The 22,026-nt window shown below is 48.7% G+C and overlaps 1 protein-coding gene across 2 annotated transcripts in view; it reads left to right on the top strand.

Moving 5' to 3' along the window:
* The first annotated feature begins 1,060 nt into the window (after positions 1–1,060).
* UBASH3B (ubiquitin associated and SH3 domain containing B) overlaps positions 1,061–22,026 on the top strand; it is a 140,937-nt gene continuing 119,971 nt past the window's right edge. For both annotated transcript variants that reach the window (XM_057553716.1, XM_057553715.1), the window contains exon 1: positions 1,061–1,620. In XM_057553716.1, coding sequence (XP_057409699.1) covers positions 1,569–1,620 — 52 coding nt within the window. In that variant the 5' untranslated portion in view covers positions 1,061–1,568. The remainder of the gene's footprint in view (positions 1,621–22,026) is intronic.

Raw genomic sequence — 22,026 nt, forward strand, 5'->3', positions numbered from 1 at the left:
TCATAAAAATTCAAAGAGTTAATTCATTTATTATCCTGAACACAATGACTGACACATACAAGAGCCCAATAAATGTTAGGTGGTATTATAATTATTATTATTACCTGAAAAAGAGCAGCCAGGGTTTTACTCTCTGCCTTTTGCATTACACCAGGCAGGGTCCTTGTCCCTGACTGAGGACCTGAGGACCATAAGTTTGTCTCCGAATGGAAGAGCTTTAACATCCCCAAGCCAAGTTCATGGTGTGGGGCACTGGGGAGTAGGGATGGCTAGGACTTCTACCTTCTTTGAGGTGGGAGTAGTTTGGGCCAACCTATGATGCAATTTACTTATTCGTCACTGCTGAGCAGTGATGATCCAGTCTTTACGTTGAACGCTTTTATTGACGGGGTACTCATTTGCTGTTGAAAATCAACCCATTCCACGCTGAACACCTCTTACAACTAGAAAGTGTTCTTTCTCTGTTCCTGCTCCCTCCACCCTCCTCCACTTCCCACTTCCTTCCTCCTGTCATATTCCCCTCCCTCTTCTTTCTGCCCTGTCCTCTCCCTCCCTTCCTCTCCCCTCCTAGGCCGAGACCCCCAGGTTCCACTCTTTGCCCTGAAGTCACCATCTAGGTCACGGAGGTCACGGAGAACCCAGAAGGTCTTCGGTGTGGCCCCTTAGCCAGCTGTTGGAAACTCAGTCTCCAGTAGCCGTAACCCAATCCTCTGGGTTTTGCAGGGTCTTTGGGAAGCAAAACCTTTTATCTGGGCCTCATGGCTCAGCCTTCTTGTCCATTAATGTCATCCATCAGTTCGCCCAATTTCCATTAATAAAACCCCACCTAGAACCACAGGAAACTTGAAATGGGTTGATCTGGTGTCTTGAGGCCCAGCTGGCCCTTGATGGAAGCCATGGAGAAGCTGGAGCGCTGGGAGTGACTCTCCGGAACCAACGTACACAGGCAGCCCTCGCTGGTTCGAATCCTCCGCTCAGATCACCTGGACTCCACAGCTTGCGGGAGCAGCCGGGGCTGCGCTGCCGCTTTAAGAGAGGGGCGGGGCCCGGGTACAGGCGAGGCAGGGCCGGCCCACAAGGCTCCTTTTCCTTTTTGATCCATTCAAAAATTACTCATTGCAAATTCCCGGACTGCTGGGAGCGGAGAAGGAAAGGGGCGGAGGAGAGAGGGCTGCTGCGGGCGCCGTGCAGGGGGCAGCCGGGGCCCGAGGGGCTGACGGCCGGTCGGGGAGAAGCCGCTCGCGGCGGGCCGTTCTGGCTCCGGTGGCCTCACCAGGAAGCGTCAGAGTCTCGACACCGGGGAAGCTCCGAGCGCCGCCGCCGCCGCCGCCGCCGCCGCCGCCGCCGCCTCCCTCCCGGCACCGGGTCCCCGAGCCCCCGCCCCGGCTCCGGGCCAGCCCTCCGCCCTCCGGGACCCTCCGGCTCGGGCGCCTTCCCGGGCGATGGCTGGCCGCTGAGCATGGCTCAGTACGGCCACCCCAGCCCGCTCGGCATGGCTGCGAGAGAGGAGCTGTACAGCAAAGTCACCCCGCGGAGGAACCGCCAGCAGCGCCCCGGCACCATCAAGCATGGATCGGCGCTGGACGTGCTCCTGTCCATGGGGTTCCCCAGAGCCCGCGCGTAAGTGGCCGGGCTCGCCGCCCCGGCGACCCCTCCCGCCCCAAGCGACCGGCCCTCGGCTTCGCTCCGGCTCGCCTCCCGGCGCCTGCCCGGCGGGCGGCGCGTTCCCCGCTGCCCACGACCTGTTGGGGGTAGGCTGGGCGCGCGGGCGGCCCGGGACTCGGTTCCTCCTGGCGGGGCTGCAGGGGAGGGCGCCGCGCCTGAGCGCTGGGCTGGGGGCTTGCTGGCGATGCCGACGGTGAGGCGTGCCTAAGGGCTTGGGATGCCGAAGGGCGAGGGCACAGGGTTCGAGTCCCGGGTACGGTGGCCCGCGCCCGGCCTCAGAGGGTGGGGCTAAGCGAGTCTCTCCCGGGCTCCCCGAGGTCTCCAGCGCTGAGTCCCCGGGGAGGCGGGGCCCCTCTCGATCCGGAACGCCGGGCTGGCTTGGGATCCTCTGTGGCTGGAAAAGGGCAAGGCACGGCGGGGCAGGGAGGCCGGCGCTGCCACTGCTGCGGCTTCCAGCTCCGGATGTCGCTCTCGGGCTCTATCTCCCTCGGAGTAGGAGGAGCGGGAGCGTGGGGGTTGCCTCGTGTTCATTGACGGGGAGGATGGAATGAGAAGGGGAAGCACTTCTCCCGGGGGACCTGGGTTCTCGTCAGCGGTGACGGCAGCGCAGGAATCTGGGGGTGCCTGAGAGTGAGGAGGGCGAGCGGTCCTCCCTCATCCTTCTTCCTCCGGGAGGGTGGCGTAGGGAAGGGCAGAGAGCGCGCAGGTGGCCTGCCGCAGCAGCTTGCTGAGAAGAGGCCTGGTCGCCAGCACAAGGCAGCAGCGGCAGCAGGAGTCTTCGGAGGCTGGCCGCCCGAGGCCGTGGGGCTGGAACGCTGCCTGGGAAGAAGACAAGGCCGGGTGGCCCGGCCCTTCTCCCTCGGTTGATTCCTCACAGGCAGATTTCTTAGGCTGGGACACAAGGCCTGGGATCCTTCTAGGGTGCTGCTTCTTTGAATGACATCACCTGAACAGGGAGTTGGGCAAACTTTATCAGAAAGGACCAACTTGACGAAAGTTTGTTTTCTTCTCCCGTGTTTCAGGTGATAACGCTAGGTCTCCCTTACTTGGCCTCTGGGCAAACCTTTATTCTTTACTATTAACTTGGCTGTAATCTCTTGATCAAAGCTGATCCCTGATTTTATCATTCCACCCAGCCTGCTGGGACAGGTCAGAGTGGCCTCGGAAGGCCATAAAATGGACTGACATTTCTGCCTCCTACTAACTTCCAGTTGCTGACGCCAGAGTTACAGGGAGATGTGGTGGGCTCTGCAGGGGTGTGCCAGGTGTGGAAGCTGCAAGTCAGGTCCTTCGTGTGATGGGTGTGCATAGGTGTCCTTAAGAAGGGGCAGGTAGGGGCCAGAAGTCTGTGGAGCAAGGCTGCAGAATTAGCACAGCCCCGGGCATTTGCCTTTTCTGAAATGAGGCCAGCGTTAAGGACCTAAATTGCTTAATTAAGGGAAGAAATACTTAACTGAATTCTTCAGACTGTGGTGTTTGCTCTTCGAGGTGGCTTTAACAGGACATCTTCTTTCCTGCACTGGGTCCAAGAGGCCTTGTCTACGTCCTGATACATTAAGATGATGGTTTAGTTTTGGCTTGTTCAATCCCTGAGATCTCATAATAACTAGCATTTAGTGAGTACTTACTATGTACTGTTCTAAGCACTTCACATTTATTATCCATTTTATCCTCCCAGCAGCCCAGTGAGAAAGGTAATTATAAGCCCATTTTATGAACTGGGGAACAGAGGTTTAGAGAGGTTGCATAACTTGCTCAGGGTCACAACAGTGAGCAGTGAACCTGGGATTCAAACTCAGGCATGTGTCGGCTCAGCTCAGGCCTCACATCCAGTACCAGGATGTAATGAGTTAATGTGGGTAAAACACCTAGAGCAGTGCCTGGCACACAGTGGGTGATCTTTAAGTGTTAGCTACTGTTAGTTTCTGTTGTAACAAATTACCCCATTCCGGGTGGTTTAAAAATACAGAAATTTATTCTCTCACAGTTCTGAAGGCCAGAAGCCCTAAATCAGCATCACTGGGCTGAAATCAAGGTGCTGGCAGGGCTCTGCCCCCTCCGGAGGTTCTAAGAGAGAATCTATTCCTTGCCTCTTCCAGCTCCTGGTGTCTGCTGGCATTCTTTGGCTTGTGGCAGCATCCTCCCAGTCTCTGCTTCTGTGGTTGCCTTATCTTCTTTTCTTTCTGTGTCAAATCTCCCTCTGCCTCTTTCCTATGAAGACACTGTGATTGCATTTAGGGCCTCCCCAGATAATTCAGGATAACCTCCCCATCTCAAGATCCTTAACTTAATCTCATTCACAAAACCCTTTTTCTAGCCATAAGGTAATGTTCACAGGTTCCAGGAATTAGGGCATGAATATTTTGGGAGGAGCCCCTTTTCAGCCTATCACAGCTACTATTATCACTAGCACTGCCTCTCTTTACTGGAAAGGTGACAGAGTGGGTCATGATGAAACGTCCTGGGAAGGGGGGTAGGCTTGCTGTTCTGTCTTCCTCAAATTCTCTGTCTTGGAGCGTCAGGCCCCTTGGCGGTCACCTGATCTAGTCTACTCCCTACCTGGGCTGGCATCTCTTCTTCAGCCCAGAGAGGCTGATGTGGTCAGCCTTCCTCTTAATAACTTAATCAGGTCAGTAAGAAGAGGGACTTCTCCCCAGGGCCATCTGAGATTCCAGAGAGCAGACTTTTTTTTTTTGAATTTTATTTTATATATATTTTTATACATCAGGTTCTTATTAGTTATCTATTTTATACATATTAGTGTATACATGTCAATCCCAATCTCCCAATTCATCCCACCACCACCCCCCCCCCCCACCACTTTCCCTCCTTGGTGTCCATACGTTTGTGCTCTACATCTGTGCAGAGAACAGACTTTTAACTTCATTTTGGAGAGTTGTGAAGAAAGAGAGCAAGGACACCGGGCTCCGCTCCTGAGAAGCCTCTTTCTTAGGCTTTAAGCCTGGAGGAAGGAGTGTGATGAAATGGAAAGTGGGAGAGAGCAGTGATGGTTTCCTGGATTCAGGAAGACCAGGCTGTGATGCTTCAAGAAGGAATGAGACCGAGGTCTGGAACACAGCCCTTTGGAGGGAATGGTGGTAACCAGGCCTGGCAGCTCTGGTTTCCCCTCTGGGTGTAACTGCGTCTGATCTTGTGCAGCAGCAAGAAGGGCCCTTCCGCTGGGCTCTGGGTGGACCGTAGAGAGCTCCGATGCCAGCAAGGCCCAGGTCCCATGCAGCCTGTGCTGTGCTCTGGTCTTGGATAAGTCACTCAAGCCCTCAGGGCCTGGCTGGCTTCCTCTGAGGGGAATAGGATTAATCAGTGCATGCTTATTAAGTGCTTGACAGCTACCGAGAGGAGTCGGGTATGTCCCTCTAGCTCATTATGCTCCTGGAGCCGTGCTAGGTTTTTTCCATCCTACCCTATGACCTTTGGTCCAACTTAGACGCTGCTGTAGAAGAACAGCAGCCATATGGAGAAGGTTTGAGAAGTGGCCGTTTATATCGTGTGTGTGTGCGCGTGCACGCGCACGCACACACGCAAGCACAAGGCAAGGAGGTGTTAGGGAGGCCTCAGGAAGGAAGCTTTCAGGGGGCCAAAATGTCCTAACCCTTCCTTTTTCTTTCTATGCCCTTAGCTCTTCCTTTTCCCCAAAGTTGTAAAAATAAAGGCCCAGCTTTGTCAAGACTGGAGTGAGGTTGGTTGGAAGGAAAAGGAAGAGTGTGTGTGCTGGGAAAGGCCTGGGGCCAGGAAGGGTCTGAACGGATCACCCAAGAAGGCATGGTGAACTCTGACGTAGTGTTGCTATTTTTTTTTTTTTTGTCTTTTGTATCTTTTTTTTTTTTAATTTTTATTGGAGTATAGTTGATTTACAACGTTGTGCCAGCCTGAGGTGTACAGCAAAGTGAATCAGCCATAATACACATATTGATATGTCCACCCCCCCTTGCAGATTCCCCTCCCACATCGGCCGTCACAGAGCGCGGAGTAGAGTTCCCTGTGCCACACAGCAGGCCTCTGTTAGTTACGCGGTTTATATATAGTAGTGTGTATATGTCAATCCCAGTCTCCCAATTTATCCCCCCCAACCTTACCCCCTTGGCGTGTTGCTTTGTGTTCCCTACTTGCTTTCTTACTTGCCTCTGTGGTTTTGGGGGGCAGCGGAGGCTTCTCTGCCACTGGAACTCTGGGAGCACACACCCAGCAACTGAATTTGAGGAGGCCCCACCGACACAACTCTGGCCTTTTGTTTTGGTTCCATTCGTTCGAGACTGCCTGTGGCTAATACTTTGTCTACAGCACATGGCTCTCGAATGTTCTCTAATGATTGAGAAGTCGAATTTTACAAAAGGACCCTCTGGCTGGGGTCTGATGCCCTGAGTCCTAGCCCAGCTTCTGACCGACACTTGAAGCATTTAGGTCTTCTATTGAACCCCTTTCCTCAATATCCTGTTCAGCTTCTGTGCTGTGTAACTCACGAGGCTTTGTGAAGACCGAATGAGCTGAGGGGCAGGAAGGGACTTAGAACTCAGTTAAAAATATAATCTGGGCCCAAGGTAGGTAGGATTATGGTATTATGGTGTTGGATGAAAAGAAAAGGAAGGAGGTGAGATCGTGGTGGTAAATCTCCAGCGAGGATTTGCATGTGCTGTTCGGTTGCTGATATTTGAACAACGCCCAGCTGAAGAGCAGGACGTGGCGGAAGGAAGGAGCTGGACCAAGTGCCTTTGACTTTGCTTTGGACAGTCAGCGTTAGCTATGCATCACTGCCCGGAGATAAAAGCAGCTCCGAGCTGGCAACACAAGGAATTGAGAGGCATCTTGCAGAGCCTGTGAATTCAAGCCTCCAGTTTCTCTGGCCTTCTCCAGCTTACCTGCTGGTGGACATTGGATCCCCTGAAAGTACCTGGTCAGCTCAGCATCTCTGAATCGTGGCTGATTCTGGGTGGGTGCTGCGCCTGCTTTCCCAGGGGTCTTGGGCAGAAAGAGGAGACCAACCGAAGCCCACGTGGAGTGAAGGGATCTTAGAGGTGGATGCAGCAAGCAAGTCTCTACTCCACCCGTCATGGCCGTTCACCCACACAGCACTCCCCCCCTTACACGGGTGTGTTATTTTGTGGGTGAAAAGTTGCTCTCACGTGCCCTAAATATCCCTCTTGATCTTGAGAAAAGCCTCGCTTTATTTATTTATTTTAAAAACATTTATTTATTTAATTTATTTTTGGCTGTGTCGGGTCTTAGTTGCGGCACGCGGGCTCTGTAGTTGAGGTGCGCGAGCTCAGTACTTGTGGCATGTGGGCTTAGTTGCTCTGCAGCATGTGGGATCTTAGTTCCCCTGCGGCATGTGGGATCTTAGTTCCCCAACCAGGGATCCAACCCATGTCCCCTGCATTGGAGGTGGATTCTTAACCACTGGACGTGAAAAAGTCCTGGGAAGCCCTGAGAAAAGCCTCGTTTTAAAGATTAGGAGACTTAAGTCTCGGAGGACTTCAGGGACATGCCCTGTGTGAGGCCATGTTGCCATGACAGCGTTGGGCTAGAACTGCAAGTCCAGTGAACTTTCCAGGCTGCCCAGAGGACCTGGCTCCAAAGGAAAGACCTTGGCATACATTCATTTTTCACTTTACTGAGGTATAATTTATGTACAATAAGCTAAACCTATTTAAAGATTGATCAGTTTTGACAAATAAATATACCTGTGGCATCACCTCTGCAAGACAGCACATGTCCTTTGCTGCTGTAAGTTTCCTTGTGCCCCCTTGCAGTCAATTCCTTCTCCACCCCTATCGCTGGGCAACCACCGACCCACTTTGTGTCACCAGAGATTAGCTCACATTTTCTCGATTTGCATACAAGTGGACCAGAGATTAGTTCACATTTTCTCGATTTGCATACGAGCAGAATCATACAATGCCTACTCCTGTGCCTGCCTGGCTTCTTTCCTGATATTTCTGAGACTCATCCACGTCGCATGTAACAGTAGTTTGTCTCCTTTTATTGCTGAGTAGACCTCGATGTATTTGGATGGGCTAATAAGGTAATTATAACCCTTTGCACACAGCGTCTGTGAAAATTTCCTGTTATGCCCTAATACTACCTTAGGTTTTTAGACCACTTTAGAGATGACAAAGCGGATTCATGTACCTGATCACTGTTAAGTTTCAGACATTGATAATTTCATGAGAAAACAGGTTCAAATTAAGCGCCCCAAAGAGTGAAGAGCATCCTGCCTCATGACTCTATCCTGTGGTTTTTGTCACCACCCCGCCCTTGGGGGCCTCAAACTCTAACTGCTTTTCACTGAGTGGACGAGAATGCTCCGAGCTAAGGGCTTTGCTTTTCAGAGAGGCAACAAACCCAGGGAACCCTGGGTCTCCCACCAGCTCTGCTCCTGCTGACAGCGGAGGCGGAGCTCAGCGCCACCCTCGTCCTGGAGGGCATCTGGTGTGGATGTGTGTGAGGGTGTGTCCCTCTTCTAGGGCAGGCAGGAACTGGAGAGACCCAATACCCTCTGCCTGATACACAGACGTCTCACCGTGGCAGCTGTCGTCGGCACAGCCTGGGTTTGAATCCCAGCTCTGCCTCTTCCCAGATGGTGACCTTGGGCACGTTGCCGAACGCCCTGAGCCTCAGTTCACCTGTCTGTACACTGTTGATAATGTTGACTGAAAAAAATGCCCAACCTAGAAGTTGAGGATTATGTTTTGTTCGGGGGACTTGCTGAGGACTCAAGGCCGAGAGGCAGCCTCTCAGATGGCTCTGGGGGACGGCTCTCAAGAGGTGGGGGAGGACCCAGGGTATATAGGAGTTCTGCAGTAAAAACCAGGTGGTCAGAACAACAAAAGATGACTATTAATTAAAGAAAACCAGACATCTTAAGTTAGTGGGTTTAGCACTTTTCTATGTATGGGAAAATGCCAAGAGTCTGGACTCACTGAAATCATTCCTTTGAAAGGCACCTCAGCTATCTGGGGCCAGGATCCTGCTTTTCTCCATCCTGAGTCCCCTCAGGGTGCACAGCTGGGGACGGCTGCAGTGGCTGCTGGCTTGATGGCTGCAGCATCCTTTGTTTACTGAAATGGCAGGTGACATTCTTCGTCCACAACAATAATAGTATGTAGCTCCGTGGATCCTTGTGAGGGTTAAGGGTGCAGAAAACAGTTGGGGAACGCCTGTAATCCCTCAGTGAGGAGGGAGGCGTGACTGCTTCTCCAGCGGTGATTTCATTCCACACGACTCCCTTTGTCTCCGGGTTCCCGGTTGTCCCCCACTTCTCTATCTCTGCTCCTCACTGAGCTGTGGCCGTGGAGTAGAGGCTGATAGCCTCCTTCCTCAGCATCTTCTCCCCGCAAACTGCCCCGGGGTTGCCGGCCGAGTGGAAGCGGGCCCGGAGCAGAGCAGGGCCACCCAAACTGCTGACTATAATAAATGGCCAGGCTGGAGATTTGAAGGAGTGCCATATGGTTGTCTTCTGATTCATCTCAAATGGAATCAGACTCCAGCCCTGGAGAGAAAAAAATAAAGCGCACTGAAGAATGGCTCCTGCGTGTGACGGGCAGGGTCCCAGGCAAGACAGAGTTGCTGTTGGGAGAATGAGATGGCTGCGGACCCCTCAGGGCTGAAAGCCCTTGTCTTCTTCATTGGGAAGTTCTCCAGGTGCCACTGGGGGTTTTCCCGGAGACTTATGGGAGAATCTCTGAGTTTTCTCTTCCCTGGAAGATGGAGGGATAGATGTAGCAGCAGCCTGCGTCCTCTGGACCTTCTGTCAAGAGCTCAGGCTATGTAGGTGACGTCCGTCCTTGTTGGTCCTCTCGCTAACATCCCGTTTTGCTGGTTACTTTGCTGTCATGTTCTTTTTGCCACCTGCTGCTTAAGAGGATGAGGCTTATGGTGAAGTGCCTCAGATGAACATCCAGAAATTGTCTGAGCTTCTACTGTGTGCACAGCACCCTATTAAATTCTGTGCAGGAATAGATGAATGTCAAGTTCTGCCACCTGGCACTCTGAAGTCAGCCACTGGCTCTAGCTGGCCGCAAATCCTCCACAGTGACTCTCTGAGGAGCCGGTGTGCCTTTTCTCGGCCTAGGTGAATAATTCTCTACAGATAGTTGACAGGCTCTGGGTTTGGCCCTCACCCCGCAGGTGGCCCAGGGATAATGATTCACAATGAAAGCAAACTCCGTGTACCTTTCTTTCAGAGCCCCGCCTTGGGCTTTCACTCTGCTCTCACTTGTTGGCTGTTTGGACTCATATACATCCTTTTCCTTCCCTGGGCCTCAGTGTTCCCACCTGTAAAAGGGGTTGAGGTCAACCACCTTTCCGATCCCAGTTCTGGTGACTCGGGGGTAACATGGACAACGTTTTTGTTCAACGCCAGGATGTTTTCACTGCCTCGTGTGTGCTTTTCTGTTCCGAAGTGTTTGGCTTCTCTGGGTTTTTTTTGTTTTGTTTTATTTTCCCCAGTGCTATGTGGTCAAATTCTTCTCCCTTTAAAAAAAACTCTTCAGGACTATTGATATTCTAAAGAATAAATGAACGGAAAGGAAGAAAAATACGGGGCAATTACAACGGTGGGGAGTCGTCTAACTAGTATACGTTAGTATAATTTTCAAATTGATATAATGTGCTGTGTTGCAAAATACAACCACAATGCTGGTTAAATGAGAGAGGAAGTTAGTGCCCTGAGCCCAGCCCCTGGGGGAAAGAAGTTGCTCCTTGGCACCTTTTTAATTAAAGGGACATCTCCCCTTCTACAGAATCACCAGCTGTTTGTGTAACAATTCCCATTGTGTTCAGTTGCCCCAGTGGAAGAATAAACATTCCTGTACATTAACCAACGGTGGCGGTGAACTCCACCAGGACCAGCTATTGCCACACGCAGTGGGAAGCTGGGAGAAACACCACCATCGCAGCTCACAGCAGTCCGGAGCATGCCAAGAGGAAGCTGACAGCACAGATGGCCAGGGGCGGCCAGATGTTTCAGATTTCTTTTCAGGTTTTGCTGGATAAACCTTCTCTATGAATCAGGTAGCAGGATTGTTTAGAATCCTACTTCCGTGTTGACAGTGCCCCATTCAGAAATATTTACTGTGCGCATTGGCTCTCTGTTTATTCTCTTATCTTGGGCAGGAAGCAGGGAGAGAGAAGGAAAGAAACCTGCCTTGAATGGCTGCTTTTGTGTACAGTCTCTTTAAACACAGACAACCACATGTAGAACCACACAGGGTTGCTGGATTTCTGAACCTGCAGCATCTGCTGTCTCCTTTCTTTATCAACCTGTCCTTGAATTGCCTGCATGCCTTTCCTTTCTCCTCTTTTTGCCGAATCAGATTTTACCCGCCCTGGAGAACTAGTTCAACCACAGTACAACTGGCCTCCCTTCCCTTTGCTTTCTTCTCCTTCCCCTCCCCCCTCCCTTTCTCTATTATCCTCTCTCTTCCATCTCTTCTCCCTCAAGCCTTATGAAGCTTCACTTAGTGAAGTAAGCAAGGCAGAGAGGATCTTCCCTCCATCACCTATGAAGTGCTTTGTCCAAGGTCTTCAGCCAATTCTGCACAGTTATCTATCTCTTTGGGACCTCTTATAACGTATCTTGACAATTGAAATCTTTGAGAAACAAGACAAAAAAAAATTGTATATGTTTTATCTCCATGAAAAGTTCCCTGGGTAATGCCATTTTTTAAGAAAAAAATACAGACATTTCCCGGCGTACTTATGGGCAGCTATTATGACCTATTATAAGAGGAGTTGGGAGTACAATTGATGTAATCCTTACAATTAGATGTAATCCTTGCCCTCAGGGGACTGACAATCTAGCGTGGAAGATAGAAAGTTATGATTAAATGTCATGTTATGATTAAGTGTGATGCAAGAGATAGATGCAAGATCTAAGAGAGAAGAGGAGGAGGTGATATAACCAGACAGAGGGGCCCTGAAGTAAATTTAAAGGGCAAATAAGAAGGGAGCGGTACTCTTCTACAGTTTGAGAGGTAGGGAGATCAGTAGACAGTTCAAATGATTTAATATCACACTGCAAATGAAGATGGAGGCAAATTTTAATTTCAATTTGGGTTTCTTGAATCATCTCACCACCACCCCTCCCCCCAACTAAATGAGTAACTTGATACTATCTAGCTTAGAAAGAAAAGGAAAAATTTTGTCTACCAAAGGAAACAGTTGGGCCTAACTTTAGATCTGACATTATTTTATTCATTCTTCCAGTGGGCATTTACTGAGTTGCCTACTATATGCCAGGAACGTGTTAGGGATGCAAAGAAAATTGTCTTTCTTCTCCAGGAGCTCAGCCTTCCTCAAGAGAGAAAGGCATATAAACCATAAACATGATTTAATAATACAATTAGTGCCATAGTACAGGTTTGAAGAAAAACTCTGTGGGACCACCGAGAAAACAATTACTGTAACTTGAGAAGTTTGAGGAAAGCAGAGGAGGTGACAATTAAGGCAGAACTTAAAGAATGAATAAAGATTCTCCAGGTATAGAAGAGGGAAGAGCATTCTAAGTCAGAGAGAACAGCATGAAATTCAGAGCATAAGGCACATGGGGGCTGGAGACTGGTGGGAAGGAGACAGAAAAGGAGTAGTGAGAGATGAGAGTGGAGAAATTAGGGCCAGACTGTTTCCTAGAGGTTATGGGAAATAACATTATAAGGCAGAGAAGTCAGTATAAAGGGGAATGGAGCAGAGAAAAACTAGGCGTGGAAGCCAGTTAGAAGGTGGTTGTAATAGTCCAGGTGAAAGATAAATAGGACTTGGATTAAAATACCCTAGAGCCAGATACTAGAGAGGTTTTTGAAATTGAATTGACAGGATTTATAATCTGTGGGGTGTGAAGACTAGGGGAGCATAAAGGTAGCTCAGGATTTCCAGCTTGGGAAACTAGAATGGTGGAGACATTATGAACTGAGATAGAACATACAGAAGATAGGGTGATTTAGAGGATGAGGCAACACATCTGGTTTGAGACATGTTTTAGGTGCTATAGACACAAAGGTACAGATGCAGTTGGAAATGGGGATCTGGAACTCAGAGTGGTTAGGACTAGAAATATCAATTTGGGTATTTATGGTAATAGAAGGCTTGGGAGTAGGTGTAACAAACCAGGCAGAGTGTAAAGAAAAGGAAAGGAGCCAACTCCCAAGGATAGAATTCTGGGGGACCAGCTGGTGGGTAGAGGAAAAAGAACAGGTGAAGGAGGCTAAGGGAAATGGTTTGAGAGACAGGAAAAAACAAAATGAGAGATGTCCTAGAAGAAGACGGGGAAGAAGAGAATTTCACATCAAAGATGCGGGTCAACAAAATGTTTCTTTCCCTTTGCGTTTCCAAAGTGAGTAAAATCGTTGGATGTGACTGCAGTTGGTTGTGAATGAGATGTTCTCAGAGGATGATTCCAAAGCTTCTCTTTAGGGTTTCTGGTAGTTCCCTTCAGCTTCCCCAGACTCCAGAGGACCAGGACCCTGAGATCCTGCCTAGCTCCTTGCCAGCTCTTTCCACAGAGAGCTGGAATCTGCTCTCTGAAACTGAGACTGTTGACAGATCTGACTGAATACACAGACGATCAGGAATCTGATGTAAGAAACATCTGCTCTTTAGAATTCCCCCAGTGCTAAGTTCCACTTGGAGATTTTACCTACCCCCTTCCATCCTTACCTCACTACCAACCCCCAGCCCCATCCATATCACATCTGAACTTGTTCTCATTGGAAACCAGGCTGAGGTCACCTGATTATCCTTGCTGGTGTGACCCTTCATTCATTTTTTTATTCAACAAATCTTTCCCCATTCTTGCTGTGTGCCAGTAAATGCATTAAGTGCTGTGGATAAAAAGCATTGAGAAACCGTCTCAGTTCCTCCTCTTTTATATCTCAGGAAGCTGAGATCTCAACGTGCCATGTGCTAAGCTCATTTCCTATCATTTCCTCTCTCTGGTAAGCCCCTGCCACTACCACCACCTCCATCAGGAATAGCTCATCTCAAGGAATGTCGGGGATCTATGCTCTGTCTATAAGACATCGAGATTCAGGAGGTGACTGGTGGTCAGGGGCTGGACCATCCTCTGTGTCCCTGAGGGAAGGTTTTCTCCAGTCTTCCAAGTCCTTGCAAGTTGTTCTGCACACTTGGGTCTGTCTGTACTCGCCAACAACCTGGAGACAAGTGGGCAGGTGTGGAATCTGAATGGATGATGGGTGATTTGGAAGGAAATGATAGAGGAAAGAAGATGGAGGAGGAAACAAGCAGAAGACCTTGAATGGAGCATGGGGGGGGGGGTACCTGAATCAAGGTTGGAGAAAGTAGACTTACCCCCCAAAAAGGGAAGTTGTATTTTACATGGTAGGTTGTATGTTTGTGGGAATCGAATTTCTAAGAGTTGGTAGACCTTGAAATGCAAACACAGAATATATAGTTTTAAATTTAGGTGATTTGGTGAGTGACAGTTCATGAGTTGCCAAAGGATGTGAAGAAGAACAATGTCCTTTGTGAAAGATGTAGATACACACAGGTGCTCAAGAAATGTTAGTCATTATTCATAACCTAGGCAGTTCCTAGTATTTAGTTGCATAATAGCAATCACTTGTTCCTGCCTTGAGAGTCATGTGTGACAGCAGATACGTTTTGCTTCAGAGTAAAGAAGCTAAAAAAAAGTTCCTGCCCTAGGTTGAGAATGACTCAAGTATCTCTTCTGAAACAGAGTATTCCTACTTGGAAAAAACCTGCAGAGGTAGAATCTCAGAAGTGTCTTAGTTGAAATTGCTAGTAGAGCTTATCTAGTCCAACTCCCACTTTTTACAGAATGTCAAGTGAGATGAGCAAGTGAAGTGACTTTTTCAAGACCAACAACTAGTCTGGGACAGAAGCAGAGTTTGAGGCCCCCTGAATCTCAGTCCCAACCACATTCCCTTTTTCTGTATCAGACTCCTTCCCTGAGTCCAGGCTCCGCCTCCAAGAAATAGATTTCTAACAAAGTTTCGGCTCTGTTTTCTGGAAGAATGGACTGGTCTGTTGTCTGGATTAGCCCTTTCTTATATTGTCTTGGTTTTTTTCTTTCCTTTTTGCTCCCCTCCTTCTGCCTGCCATTGTTTGCATTGCAACCCAAAGAAGATGAAGGTAATTTGTGGATAGGCCAGTTGGAATGGTTACTTCTGAGAAGTAGGGTGGGGGGGGTGGTGGTGGTGAGGAAGTATCACACCAGGAGTAGAGTAGTTGTTGGAGGGGGTCCATAGTTGTCTCAGTGACCCACCCATGAGGGGTATTCTTCTTTGGGGGAAAGAAAATTGGTTTTAGAGACAAAAGACCTGGTTCAAATTCTGGATCTGTCACTTTCTGAGGGTGTAGTTTTTGAACAGGTTATTTTTATGGGTTGGATGAATCAAAATAAGGCAATGTAGGGCTTCCCTGGTGGCGCAGTGGTTGAGAATCTGCCTGCTAATGCAGGGGACACGGGTTCAAGCCCTGGTCTGGGAAGATCCCACATCCCGCGGAGCAACTAGGCCCGTGAGCCACAACTACTGAGCCTGCGCGTCTGGAGCCTGTGCTCCGCAACAAGAGAGGCCACGATAGTGAGAGGCCCGTGCACTGTGATGAAGAGTGGCCCCCGCTTGCCGCAACTAGAGAAAGCCCTCGCACAGAAACGAAGACCCAACACAGCCAAAAATTAAAAAAAAATAAATAAATAATACAATGGAGTTTGCTGTAATACATCTCAGGGTCTATATTGCAAAAAATTAGAAAAAATAAAAAAAAAATAAGGCAATGTATATAAAAGTAATAAAACCCACAAAAAGTCAGGCACGTGTAAAGTGATACTACTATTTGTTATCAATGATTGGGTTCTCGTACTTTGAGGCTTTTCCAGAAAGTCTGTGACCTATTGGTTTTGTGTGACTTTTGGCAGGTTGTTGTAATCTTCCCTAACCAAGCTCCTTTCTTCCAGAGAAGCTAATTCTGTCACAGTGGGGAACACGAGGAGCCCTTGGAGAGGCCTGTTCCGTCAAAGTGAATGCTTCCTTCTGGAAGCTTAAGTTTTCACTTCACCTTTTTTGGGAAGTAGGAACATGAGTCATAAGGAGTCAGAAAGTGGCTTTTGTGAAATACAGCACATGTGACCAGAAGCATGCATAGTAGTTTCCCGTTGCTGCTTTAACAAGTTCAGTGGCTTAAAACAACACAAATTTATTCTCTGGAAGTTTGGAGATCAGAAGTCCAAAATGGGCAGTATGGGCTAAAATCAAGATGTCCGTAGAGATGGGTTCTTTCTGGAGGCTCTAGGAGAGAACCTGTTCCCTGACGTCTCTAGCTTCCCGAATCCTCCCGCATTCCTTGGCTGGAGGCCCCTTCCTCCATCTTCAAAATGCATCACTCCAACTCCTGCTTCTGTCATCACATCTCCCATCCGTCTGCTTCTCTTCCCTCCCTCTTTCCCTTACCAAGACCCTTATGACTACAACTCTCCCACTCAAGATCCTTGGCTTAATCACATCTCTGAAGTCCTTTTTGCCATGTAAGGTCACAGATTCATAGGTTCTGGGGATTAGGACATGGGCATCTTGGGGGGCCATTCTTCTGTCTACCGTGGCATGTGCATGTGTAAGCACTTGGCCTGTCTCCTTAGTTCACGATATTTCTCACAGAATAGAGGTCTACTAGGTTCTTCTCATCTGCATTTCTGATTGTTCCTCATTTGTTGTCTCATCACCTTCACCATTCCCAACCCAAGCACCAAATATCCATAGCTAACTTTTGCTGAGTGCCTACTGTGTGCAGACAACATTTTAAACACATTACCTGTGGATTATTTTGTTTATTCCTCGTAACAGCCCTATGAGATGGGAAATATTATGATCCCAGTTTTACAGATGAGAAAACTGAGGCACAGAGATTTTTTTTTTTAAGTTGCCCAAGATCACACAACCAGTAAGTGGTAGAACCAAAGATGAAGGCTCCAGGCAGCCTGACTCAGTGTGAGTTCTTAACCAGCACCCACAGTATTGGCACGTAGCTGGTGTTTAGTAAAGTTTGATGAATTGCAGAAGGAAACTTGAGGTCCAAAGAAACAATGTGATGTCCCTAGATTACACAGAACTGGGGTCACAAGGGCCGCCTGCCTTGCCCGTTGGTTTGGTCTGTTATTGGGCCCCAAGTAACAGCAATGTGGTTGGCTGTGTAGAGGTGTGATCTGGAGTTGCAATGATGTTATCGTACTTTCTGAAAGCGTGTATGTGTGTTTGTGTGTGTGTGTGTGTGTGTGTATATACTACTCATCTCGGCTCCAAACTACGAGAAGACAGGATTGTTCTCAGGAGTTAGTAGACTCCCTGCCAACCACCTCTCCCAGCCTCCACCAGCTGCTGCACATTGAGCCTCCACAGTAGAAACAGGAAGCTCCTATTCCTGTGGCCCCGATGAGGGGTCCTCGGATAGAATACACAGTGGTCAAAGCAACATGTGTTCAAATTCCTACTGCACTTGGAGCAAGTTACTGAACCCCTCTAAGCCTCAGTTTTCTCATCTGTTAAATGAGGATAATGAGATCTGCCTCAAGGGACTGTTATAATGATTAAATGAGATAATACATAGAAAAGAGTGCACAGTAAATGGTAGTGACGGTGGTTAAGATCAGCAGCTCTGGAATCACAGTGTTGTGTGGGACACATGAGGAGACTCCGGGTATAAGTCAATAAGGCGGTCTAAATCTTTTTTTTTTAATTAATTAATTAATTTTTATTTATTTATTTTTGGCTGCATTGGGTCTTCATTGCTGCGTGCGGGCTTTCTCTAGTTGCAATGAGCGGGGGCTACGCTTCGTTGTGGTGCACGGGCTTCTCATTGCAGTGGCTTCTCTTGTTGCGGAGCACAAGCTGTAGGTGCGTGGACTTCAGTAGTTGTGGCGTGCAAGCTCAGTAGTTGTGGCTCACGGGCTCTAGAGCACAGCCTCAGTAGTTGTAGCGCATGGGCTTAGTTGCTCCGCGGCATGTGGGATCTTCCCGGACCAGGGCTCGAACCTGTGTCCCCGGCAATGGCAGGCGGATTCCTAACAACTGCACCACCAGGGAAGTCCCAAGGCGATCTAAATCTTTGGCAAGAGTGTGTTTCCAAGTTCGCTCCGAACATCTTTACAACCTGGGTCTAGGTTCATTCCATTGGGTAAGGTTCTGGGGAGGGGCAGGGAGTTGAGGGGGCTGGCTGAGGAATGTGGAGTGGCTCTTTTCCTCGATGCAAATCCTAACCACACCTCTCCTGCCTTCTGCCCGGCCTCCCAAGTCCACAGAGCTGCTCTCCTTATCGAGAAGAATCCCTGACACATCAGCAGCGTGGGGAGGATGGCAGGGGGCCCCGTGGGAGTCAGCTTGTAGGTAGCCCTGGAAAATCAACTGATCCATCACGAGGAGCCTCGTAGGAACCTCAGACCTCACGCAGACCTGTGGCAACTCTGTGCGTCAGGATTGAGGGGAGAGTTTGAAGTTCTTATCTCCCTCTAAATGCGAGATCACAGGCTCACAACCAGACGGCTGAACAGACAGCTGTACCCCTTTGCTGTCTGGCTGCTTCGGGCGCTGTAGATCTCTGGATGCCACTTCATCCATCAAGCCTTGGCAGGGAGGCGGCAGGTGTGGTTGTCTCGTTAGGGCTGCGGCTACGCACCCTGCTGGCCACTCAAGTGGGGACAGAGGAAGAGCGGCTGGACACCAGTAAAGCCACTTCAGCAAGACGGCCTGTATCGTGCGTGATCCGTGAAGGCTTTTGAACAGAATGACTCTTGGGGGACGCTGAGTAAAGAAAGAAGGTTGCTGTTTGCTAGGAAGCGGGCTCGGAAAGATGTGGAGGATAAGGGGAGAAATCTCAGTTAATTTCTTATTTATTTCTCCTTTCCCTCTACTGCAGGCTGGGGAACTAGCCATGGCTTTCCTTTTCTCTTGTTTTTTTTTTTAATTTATTTTTTTATTGAAGTATAGTTGATTTACCAGGTTGTGTTAATTTCTGCTGTACAGCAAAGTGACTCAGTTATACACATATATACATTCTTTTCTATATTCTTTTCCATTACAGTTTATCCCAGGATATTGAGTATAGTTCCCTGTGCTATATCTATACAGTAGGACCTTGTTATTTTTCCATTCTATATGTAATTGTTGCCACTGCTTTTCTGAGTTGGCCTGGGAAACAGGTAGTATGGGGCTAAATATGCTTAGTCTGAAGAAGACTTGAAGGGTTAAAGAAGATGCTGAGGCAGGGCAGAAAGTAGGTTCTATGAATTCAACGAAAATTTACTGAGCAATGACTTTGTGCCGGGCACCCAGGACTTGTGCTGAGTGCTGGGGCTACAAAGTTGAGGAAGACCCAGCCCTGGCCACAAGGAGCTCCCAAGTTCTTGGGGAAGTCTGACTCAAGCAGATGACTTTGATATAACGTGATAAGATAGCAAAGGAGGAAAGGTATCTCTCCTCTAATATCCGGAGGGCTGATACATGTGAAAAGAGGATGCTTATTTTAGGGACTTCAGTGGGTGCTTAGTGTTGCTGGGGGAGCTGATTTAAGTTCACTAGGAGAACAGGGAAACCAGGGACCTGAGCCCAGTATGCCCTGCCTTCCGAGGCAGTGTCTTCTCTCTCTGGTTGTGGTTGATTGTAAACAAGCTTCCTTATCAGCCTCCTCAGAAGGACTTAAGCATTCTAGGCTGGAGACAAGAACGTATCTGAAGTCCCTGGCGGGGGTGAGGCTGGGCCCACCTAGGATCTGAGCTCTGCAGGGAAGGATATGGAATCCAAGGGCCACATGCCCAGAAATAGAGAGATGTAAATGGTGCTTTGGAATCACACAGGAGCGAGGGGATAGCTCTACTTGGGGGTCCTTAGTTCTTCCAAAGATCTGGATATTGTCAAGTGAATTTCTATTAGGTCCTCAAAGGTATTAGAGGTAAATACCATTTTCTTAAAAGACTTTATTTGTTTAGAGCAGTTTTAGGTTCATAGTAAAATTGAGCGGGATGTTCCCATGTATCCCCTGCCCCCCACAATGCACAGCCTCCGCCGTGATCAACATCACTCACCGGAGTGGGACATTTGCTAAAACTGATGAACCTACACTGACGCATCATAATTGCCCAAAGCCTATAGTTTACCTTAGGGTTCACTCTTGGTGTTGAACATTTTATGGGTTTGGAGAAATGTGTAATGGCAGGTATCCATCACTGTAGTATCCTACGCAGTATTTTCACTGCCCTAAAAATCCTCTGTTCTCCACCTGCTGTCTACCCATCCCTCCCTCCCCTGCAACCCCTGGAAACCACGGATTTTAAGCTTTTGGGTGAGTGCTTTCACATGCATGATTCTCTCCACAGCTCTGACAATAAAACAGATAACTTCTCCTATTTAAAACATGAAAAAAAAATGAAGCTTACAGAAGTGAAATGCACACAAAGCTATTAAAGAGTGTAATTAGGCGGTCCCAGAACCATGAGCATGAAGATAGAAGGACCCCAGAGGCACCTCATTGACTCCCCGAGGGTTTTTTTTTGTTTTTGTTTTTTTATATTTTTATTTATTTATTTATTTTTGGCTGCTTTGGGTCTTCGTTGCTGCACGCGGGCTTTCTCTAGTTGCGGCAAGCAGGGGCTACTCTTCGTTGCGGTGTGCAGGCTTCTCATTTCAGTGGCTTCTCTTGTTGCCGAGCACGGGCTCTAGGCACGCGGGCTTCAGTAGTTGCAGCACGTGGGCTCAGTAGTTGTGGCTCACGGGCTCTAGAGTGCAGACTCAGCAGTTGTGGTGCACGGGCTTAGTTGCTCCGTGGCATGTGGGATCCTACCGGCCCAGGGATCAAACCTGCGTCCCCTGCATTGGCAGGCAGATTCCTATCCACTGCGCCAGCAAGGCAGCCCTCCCTGAGGTATTCAACAGCCAAGATGGAGGAAGGGCTGTTGGAGGAATCCCACAGAAGGGGTGTGTGGACCTTCCCTCCAAGCCTGCTGTCTTTAGATTGTCTTGGTGCCAAATCTCTGGGAGTCCCTGAGCATCCGATTCCTAGGCATTGTCTGTTGGAGTGGTCCTACTAGGGTTGCTTGGGCATGGATTGTCCACACACAGGGACCGAAGGGATGTGCAGTGATGAACTGAGGGAGTGGAGCCTGGGCCTCAGAAGGGGTGAGCCTTGACAGGCACCTGCTGGGCAAGTAGTACCCACTGATGTGCACCAGCCGTTGGTGAGGCTCTGTGTGTGTGATCCTGACTCACGTTGGGCATTTTGGGATGGAGGAATGGGCAGAGGCTCAGAGAAGCAGCAGCAAGCAAGATGCAGTGAAGGACATGGCAGACATGTCCAGTGTAACCACGCTGGGGCAGAACAGCCACTGTAAGAAGGAAGAGAAAGAACTGTTAAGCTGGAGAGAAAGGGAATGAGTGTGGCTTTGAGCTGATTAATAGGCTTAGGAGGCTGGAGTTTTCAGCAGTAAGAGGAGTAGCCTTAGGTCAGCCTTTCACTCTTTGCAAGAGAAAATTCCAGAAGGCTGATGCTCTTCCTGTTGTCACTGCAATTTCTGATGATGGAGAGAATGTATATTGCAACACTTTTTGCTAAAGAATCCAAGGCTATTTTCTTGTTTGGTCCCCTTTGCTCTGGAATTGCTTTTGCTTCAGAGGGAGTTTGCTTCTTTAAAAGAAAAAGACGAAGATTATGATAAAGGAGGAAGTACTGTCATGTTCCTTCAGCCTTTCTCAGCTTACTGCTGGACTCCTGCCACTGTACTGAAGCATCGTTTTAGAGCTCTATGTCACGGGTTCGGGATGCCTCTCCTCTTTCCACTGATTTTCTGTTAATAGGGTTGTTTGTGGATTTTTCAGCACACATTTATTGGGGCTGCACCATGCCAGGGTCAAAAGAAACAAACAAATATGAATAAGGAATGGCCTCCGCTATCTTGGTGCTCCCAGTCTGATAAGGAAGACAAAGAAGTGATCAAATAAGTGTGTTGCACTCTGCCACATGCCCAGAAATAGAGAGATGTAAATGGTGCTTTGGAATCACACAGGAGCAAGGGGATAGCTCTACTTGGGGGTCCTTAGTTCTTCCAAAGATCTGGATATTGTCAAGTGAATTTCTATTAGGTCCTCAAAGGTATTAGAGGTAAATACCATTTTCTTAAAAGACTTTATTTGTTTAGAGCAGTTTTAGGTTCATAGTAAAATTGAGCGGGATGTTCCCATAGATCCCCTGCCCCCCACAATGCATAGCCTCCGCCGTGATCAACATCACTCACCGGAGTGGGACATTTGCTAAAACTGATGAACCTACACTGACGCATCATAATTGCCCAAAGCCTATAGTTTACCTTAGGGTTCACTCTTGGTGTTGAAC

Source organism: Balaenoptera acutorostrata, chromosome 9 (genome assembly GCF_949987535.1).
Source record: "Balaenoptera acutorostrata chromosome 9, mBalAcu1.1, whole genome shotgun sequence".
Taxonomy (NCBI): Eukaryota; Metazoa; Chordata; class Mammalia; order Artiodactyla; family Balaenopteridae; genus Balaenoptera; species Balaenoptera acutorostrata.